The sequence below is a fragment of the Staurois parvus genome, unplaced genomic scaffold (genome assembly GCF_062004578.1).
Source record: "Staurois parvus isolate SC_StPar_1 unplaced genomic scaffold, SC_StPar_1.0 ptg000694l, whole genome shotgun sequence".
In the NCBI taxonomy this organism is placed as follows: domain Eukaryota; kingdom Metazoa; phylum Chordata; class Amphibia; order Anura; family Ranidae; genus Staurois; species Staurois parvus.
In genome coordinates, this window is record NW_028318490.1 from 4,929,995 (window position 1) to 4,937,236 (window position 7,242).

General features: G+C 46.9%; 1 protein-coding gene across 1 annotated transcript; it reads left to right on the forward strand.

Annotated features, from left to right (window-relative positions):
• Positions 1-255: 255 nt before the first annotated feature.
• Positions 256-7,007, forward strand: LOC149446213 (uncharacterized). The gene is made up of 2 exons (XM_089652770.1): positions 256-364; positions 6,029-7,007. The coding sequence occupies exons 1-2, from the start codon at positions 272-274 to the stop codon at positions 6,806-6,808; spliced, it is 873 nt and encodes a 290-aa protein (XP_089508896.1). The 5' UTR covers positions 256-271; the 3' UTR covers positions 6,809-7,007.
• The last annotated feature ends 235 nt before the right edge of the window (positions 7,008-7,242 follow it).

The following is a 7,242-nucleotide window of genomic DNA, read 5'->3' on the forward strand; positions in this document are numbered from 1 at the left end:
ATAAATAAATAAATTATACACACACCTCCTAATGCACTGATGTAGCACATGGGAATACTACTTATATAAAAAAAATGTTGCCTGCAAGCAGAGCAGTTGTCCCCCTCTGCTACCCCAGCCCCTCCCCCCGGATACCAGCCTTCCATTGTGATAACTCTGTGACTCCCCAGCTGCTCATCATAATGGTGACCGATTCTCACACCCATCCGCCTTCCATCGGCCAATCACAACCTTCCCTCCCTTTCTAACAGCTGATTGGCTGCTCCTCCATATGAAATGTGTGGCGGCAGGTAAGCAGCTGTCAGTAGACAGAGCGCAGACCAATCCAGACCGGACAGAGATGGACCTGCAGGAGGAGACAAAGGTGAGGCTGGGATCCATTGTTCTGTCTGATCGCCTTCATAGATGATCCGGCGGCTCGCAGACCACTTGATTGAGCACATTGTGCGGGAGGTTACAATGTATCACATCTCAGGGTAGCTGTGTGTCTCTAGAAGCGATCTATAAAGCAATTTATTTTTTTTTTTATTTTTTTTTTTTACTATGCCAGCTGTAGATGAGGCCTGTGTACAATCCGATGTTCTGTGGACTCTAGGGGTTCCTCCATGAGGGTATTGCTGCTCCTGAAAAGTTATTGCTTTTCAGAGGTGTCTGCAAGGTGATGAGAAGGAAATATGTTGATGTAGATATGTTGATGTATCATTTGTCTGCTATAAACCTACAATTGCCATATTCCTGCACTGTGATCCTGTGCATTTCATGCAGCTGTGGTGTGCCACAGAGAGCTGCATTCAGTGGTGACCCTGCCCAGGGGTGGACTGACCATTTGGAAACTTGGGCACTGCCCAAGGGCTGGGGTCAGTAGGGGGGCCCCATGAGATGCCCCTGGTACCTTTTTCATAGGCTTTTTTGAGTTTGGGCAAGGACACAGGGGCCCCATGATCCCCTATTGCCTGGGGGGCCCCATGAGTTGTCAGTCTGACCCTGCCTGTTGAAGGCAACATGCTGTTTAAGGGCTTGTTCACACTTGTCTCCTTCCCAAATGCTGCTTTAGGTGTTTTTCAACTGTTAGGGCTCGTTCACACTAGGCTGTTTTGCCAACGCTTGCCAAACGCCCCTATAGCGTTTGGCAAGCGTTGGTCCGGTGTTTGCGGAGCATTTTTAATGCTCGGCAAACGCCGCATGCGCGGTTTAGCGGCGGTTGCTAGGCGTTTGCCAAGCGTTAATAACGCCCCACAAACGCCTATAATGCATTTGAGTGGTGTTACCGCTCCGCAACCGCGTCGCAACCGCACCGCAAACGCCGGCCGGGCGTTTGCGGAGCGGCACCATAGACGAGAATAGGAGGCTTCAAAGCCTCCTGACTCGACCAGAGGCGTCCGTTTTGCCGCGACGCAAACGCTCCTGTTAGAACAGCACCATGTGCTGTAATGTGCAGAGTTGGCAGAGGCGTTTGGGAAGCGGTAAAAACGCTTCCCAAACGCCTCTCTGCCTCCTGCACACAATGCTAGTGTGAACGTAGCCTTAAACTGCACCACTAAGGCCTGTAATGGTATTAATGCCTGGCAAACACCTGCCAGGAGGAGTGCCACCATAACTTGAATGGGAGGAGTTTAAGGGCTTCAACTCCTCCTGACTTGACCAGGGGTGGACTGACAAATCATGGGGCCCCTGTGTCCTTGCCCAAACTCAAAAAAGCCTATGAAAAAGGTACCAGGGGCATCTCATGGGGGGCCCCCTACTGACCCTGGGTAGTGCCCAAGTTTCCAAATGGTCAGTCCACCCCTGGACTTGACATGAGGTGTCAATTTTGATGTGATGCTAATGGTTCAGTGTGAATAGCACTGTGTGCTGCCATGTGTCATTTTATTTATTTTATTTTTTTGAGGTGTGTGTGTGTGTGTGTGTGTGTGTGTGTGTGTGTGTGTGTGTGTGTGTGTGTGTGTGTGTGTGTGTGTGTGTGTGTGTGTGTGTGTGTGTGTGTGTGTGTGTGTGTGTGTGTGTGTGTGTGTGTGTGTGTGTGTGTGTGTGTGTGTGTGTGTGTGTGTGTGTGTGTGTGTGTGTGTGTGTGTGTGTGTGTGTGTGTGTGTGTGTGTGTGTGTGTGTGTGTGTGTGTGTGTGTGTGTGTGTGTGTGTACTGGCCCCCTGCTCCCCATTAAGGATTGGCACCTGGGGGGAGTGGGTACCTGAAATTTGACAGGTACACACTACCATGGTGATCTCAAGCAGAAGTTCTCCATACTAGCTGCCACTTTTTGAAAACTATGGGGCTCTGTCCACACTGCCAGATCATTCATTCATGGAGTTCTGTGAATTTTGTGGCTTGTAATTCTCAATGAGCTATTGAGTCTTCGCATTAGACTGTATCTGCTTGCCTGTACGGGATGATTGCGCACACAGATACACTGACAGGTTTGCAGGAGTCCTGCATGGCACCTGCGTTCTGCTGATCATTAGTGCAATGCTTTTCAGACTAAAGTGTGTGTGTGGGGTTTTTTTTTTTTTTTTTTTAACAAAATGTATAGCTTAAATTGCACTGCACACAATTTGCATATTATCTGCACAGGAGTGTGGTTCCTGTGTGAATCACATGCGATATTTCGCACTGCACAAGTGTGAACCTGGCTTAATTGCAAATCTTATCTCTTGCTTTAAGAGAATTTAGATCTAAAACCAGTAAAGTTCCAAGTAATCTAAAAACTGACACCTAGAGATTTCCGTGTAGGGTGTCCCAATATGTAAATGCAAGCAATGACATGTTTGCAGTTGCTTGCATTAGTCTATGGGGTCATAAATGCATGACACTGCTCCAAGAAAGCTACCACTTAGAGATGTGAACAGCTTTAATGGCAGAGAATAGGTTTCTTGATGATTGAAAATGTTTGACAAAATGCTCAGCTGTGAATGGGGACTAGGGTTACTTGTACAAAATACCAAGCCTTGAAGATAAATTAAAATGTTAAAGGATAGTCACCTTTGACAAAAATAAATGCACCTACTGTGTTTTTGTAGGTAAAAGTAGATTGTGGGTGCAATGCTGGGCTCCTGCAGACCTGTGGTCCTGCTCTTAGTTTGCCACTTGTATGGGCTTTCTGTTATAAAGCTGATGTGTCGGTGGATTACAAAGGCATTCATTAGTGCCCTTGCAGTCTATTGAACTAAAAATACTTCTGCTGCAGTAGAAGACGGGCCTTGTAGTTTATTCACTCTTAGATCCTGTGGTCTCAGAATGAATGTTGCAGCTGTGCAGGCAGAGCCCTGCACAGTTGCGCCAAGTTAAAATCTGATAGTAACTGCAGGGGAGAGGAGCCCCTGTCTGCTGTGTCAGGGGAGAATGCTGAACATGTTAACCTTTAAGGCTGGGTTCACATCTGTGCAGGTGGTGATGCTGTGGATCTGCACGAAAATCTGTGCACCAGCACAGAGAAATGCAGGTCCCATTCGTTCTAATGGCACACTGGAAAATGCAACCGAACTGGGGACCGAGGTTTCCTTGCGGTCTGCGTTTTCAGACGTGCAGGGACTTCTTCCCTGCGTGTCACGGGGCACGGGAGTCCATTCATTCAAATGAATGGGCTCTTGTGCCCATGCAAGACACAGCCTGCACAGCTGCATATATGTGAACCAGGGGTAATACAAGTATTAACATGCAACAGGTTCAGAAGGTAAACCTATTCTTGCACCCCAGTCACACTGGGTGTGTCTTGGCATGTGATTTGCATGCCATGCAACTTGCAAATTGTATGCCAACAACTTTTCGTGCGATTTGTCTGTCTTGCAAATCGCACCTGAAATAGGCATGTCCCCGACTTTGAAATAGTGTCACTTACAGTGAAGTCACATGATTTCAAAGTCGAGCTTGATGTGACCGGGGTGTTAAGGCTGCTTTCACACTTGTGCATTTTGCAGCTCAAAGCTCCAAAAAAGCGCAACCGTAAATCAATTGTTCTCTGTGGTGCCTGTTCCCATGATCAGGTGTGAACAGGCACCATAGTTTTTTTTTTTTTTTTTTTTTTTTTTTTAAGCTACAAAATGCTCAAGTGTGAATGCAGCCTTAAGTCTGGGTGCTTTTAGTTTCATCTTCCTAATGTGATTAAGTAAATTGTCAGCAATAACACACATGCACATTTTCAATTAATCAGCATATTGACGCTTTGTTGCATACTTTCTATGTGTAGCTATCAATTGCTCATGATTGTACAAAAAAAACCCCACACAACTATGCCACCAATATCAACCGTATGAACCCAGACTAATAGCACAAGCTATTTACTGGCCACCACTCCAAACCCCACTGCATATAGCAGCTGTGATGCCCCATGTTGCTGATTGTAGCGATCTGTACAGTCCTTGTGTAGCCATAATGCTTGCAATGGCAAGCAGTGATAGGCCAGAGCTTTACTGGGACACCATGCTGGAAGAAGTCTGTTTTTCCCATTGATCAGCAGGGTCACATGGCGGCTGCCCATTACTTGCCATTAGGGCAGTGTATGGACTGCTCAACTGGCAGCATGGGGCATCACTGCTACTACTGTGTAGTAGGGTCCAGAATGGTGGCGAATATATTTAGGAGATGGTTTTCTTAACTATCCACCGTTATGTCTGCCAGTAACTGGATGTAAACTTGTGGCTGCAGCCACTCTGCCCCTGTGGCTTTTATAATGGAAGTAATGTCCCAGTACTATGCAGACCGCTTGCCTCCGGAATCGCGAACATCTATTTGTGAACACTGGTATAGATAATGCTTTACAAAGCAGCAGGTGAATGTAAGAAATGTGGTGGTCATATCCTTGTGCAAGGGCCCAGACCCAACATGTCTTTGAGTTTGTTGGGGAGTCAATGGGACCAATTTTTAAATGCTTGATTTTTGACCTTTCTTTTGGGTCTCATTTTGCATTTTCTGATTAGATCACTTTTTGATGGTGGTTAAACAATACCAGATTGTCCTTCATGTTCGTTATGCACCTCTAACTAATTAGTCATATAATATCCACTTCAGCTCCAGAGACTTGCCTGTATGTTGCTAAAGTTTGAGCCATTCTACAAGGATGATGCCTGCAGTTGCAAGCATCCCAGTACTGTTTATGGAGCAGATGGGTGGCTCTCTTGTAATGGCAATCTGAGTGGCTAACTAGATGCTCAACTGCTATTGCAAGTAGCGAGAGGGGATGTTCCAACTCCTCCTGTTGCCTTCAACAGTCTTACAGGATCTCCTGTCCCATTGGGACCCCTGGTCAACCAGCCAGCGCTACCCTCAGCTGGTCACAGAGGGACCCCTGGTCAACCAGCCAGCGCTACCCTCAGCTGGTCACAGAGGGACCCCTGGTCAACCAGCCAGCGCTACCCTCAGCTGGTCACAGAGGGACCCCTGGTCAACCAGCCAGCGCTACCCTCAGCTGGTCACAGAGGGACCCCTGGTCAACCAGCCAGCGCTACCCTCAGCTGGTCACAGAGGGACCCCTGGTCAACCAGCCAGCGCTACCCTCAGCTGGTCACAGAGGGACCCCTGGTCAACCAGCCAGCGCTACCCTCAGCTGGTCACAGAGGGACCCCTGGTCAACCAGCCAGCGCTACCCTCAGCTGGTCACAGAGGGACCCCTGGTCAACCAGCCAGCGCTACCCTCAGCTGGTCACAGCCAAACAAATACCTTATCTGCTTTGTTTGGCTCTGTTGCATAATAACCTGGAAGCGATGATCTGACTCGCTTCCAGTTTACTTGGAAATATATGGTTGCATTTGCTTCCCCTTGGCTTGGGGGGGAGGGGGGGATTTTTTGTAAGACCCATTAATTCTCTATGGCTTCTGCTTGAAAAAAGAGAATGTTTGTTTGATTTGAAGTAAATCTTCTTGAAAAATACTGATTGTTACATGTAAACAAAGTGCCAGAAAAGGCCTGGTCTTCTGTGATTGGTGCTCAGGTCAAGCACCTTATTTGTGACAGATCAGTACAGCTTTGCTTCTTTATGCTTTAATAATGTATGCTCCTTTTTTCATGTGGCTTTACTGTTTCATTCATATCCTTTACAGGTGTTTGAAACCGACAGTCTGGATAATTTCTCTTCAGCCAGCTCTCCTTTGGATGAAGCCTACCTGGCCTTCTCCAGTGGTGCACTCAAGAGCACAGGACTCTCCTCCTTACGTTATAAAACTGAGCTGTGCAACAGATATGCAGAAAATGGCTTCTGTGCCTACCGAAATCGTTGCCAATTTGCCCATGGTCTAAGTGACCTTCGCCCACCATTCCAGCATCCAAAATACAAGACTGAACTGTGCCGTTCATTCCACATCCTTGGCATCTGCAGCTATGGCCCACGCTGCCTGTTTATACATGGCCATAGTGAACGGAGGGAAGTGCCAGAAACCATTCGCCTCAGACAAAGGCGGCCATCTCCTTTCTACAGCAAGAAGCTATGTCGCCTTTGGCGTTCACCTGCAGGCTGCCCATATGGGTCTAGATGCCTCTTTCAGCACCCTCGGGACATTCGGGATGTTTGTCGGCACTTTGCTGCGCTGGGCGTATGTCCTTATGGTGTTCACTGTCTCTTTAAGCACTCTCCACCTCCAGACCGCTGGGGAACGGGAAGCAATGCTGGAAGTGGATCCCTTTCACCCTCAGAATCAGACAGTGATGCTTTAAACTACCTTTTTGGTGACTCTACTGCTAATAATGCTTTTATGTTTTCTACCCTGTTACCGCTTGCGTTGCGCCTACAGATCCTGGGAGAAGAGGACAACAAATCTGTGATGCGTCAGATTGTCACAGAGGATGAAGACTCACAGGATCTGCATGCTCTTCTTGACTGCTAAATGGTTATTTTGGCACTTTAAGATATCAGACTTGATGGTTTGATTTTTAACTTTTATTTTGCTCTTATGTACATAAATGTTTAATTTATTCCTTTATCAACGATATTAATATAGCTAATGGATCTAGATTCTGTGACTTTAGGTTTTTTGGACAAAATGTGCTTTATCACAAATTAAAACTATGATTGCTTCTTTATAACTTGCTGTAAGATGTGTGTGGTTTTTGTTTTCTGCCCATGTCTTGCACTACACAATTTACATCCTCAATGCAAAGACCCCCCCCCCCCCCCCCCCCCCCCCTCTAAAGGGACAGTGGGAAGTTGAGATTAACTGGGGAAAAGGACAAAGTGTGGAGCCATGTCTGAAACTCCCCCTAGCACTTCTAGCTATGGCCATCTTAAGTAAAGGCAGATAATTCATGTAGCATTTACCTA

Excerpts from the sequence above, each read along its gene's own strand:
- LOC149446213 (XM_089652770.1), top strand. The coding sequence starts at position 272 with ATGAAATGTGTGGCGGCAGGTAAGCAGCTGTCAGTAGACAGAGCGCAG. Across the intron at positions 365-6,028 it reads ACCTGCAGGAGGAGACAAAG|GTGTTTGAAACCGACAGTCT; the intron begins GTGAGGCTGGGA and ends TATCCTTTACAG.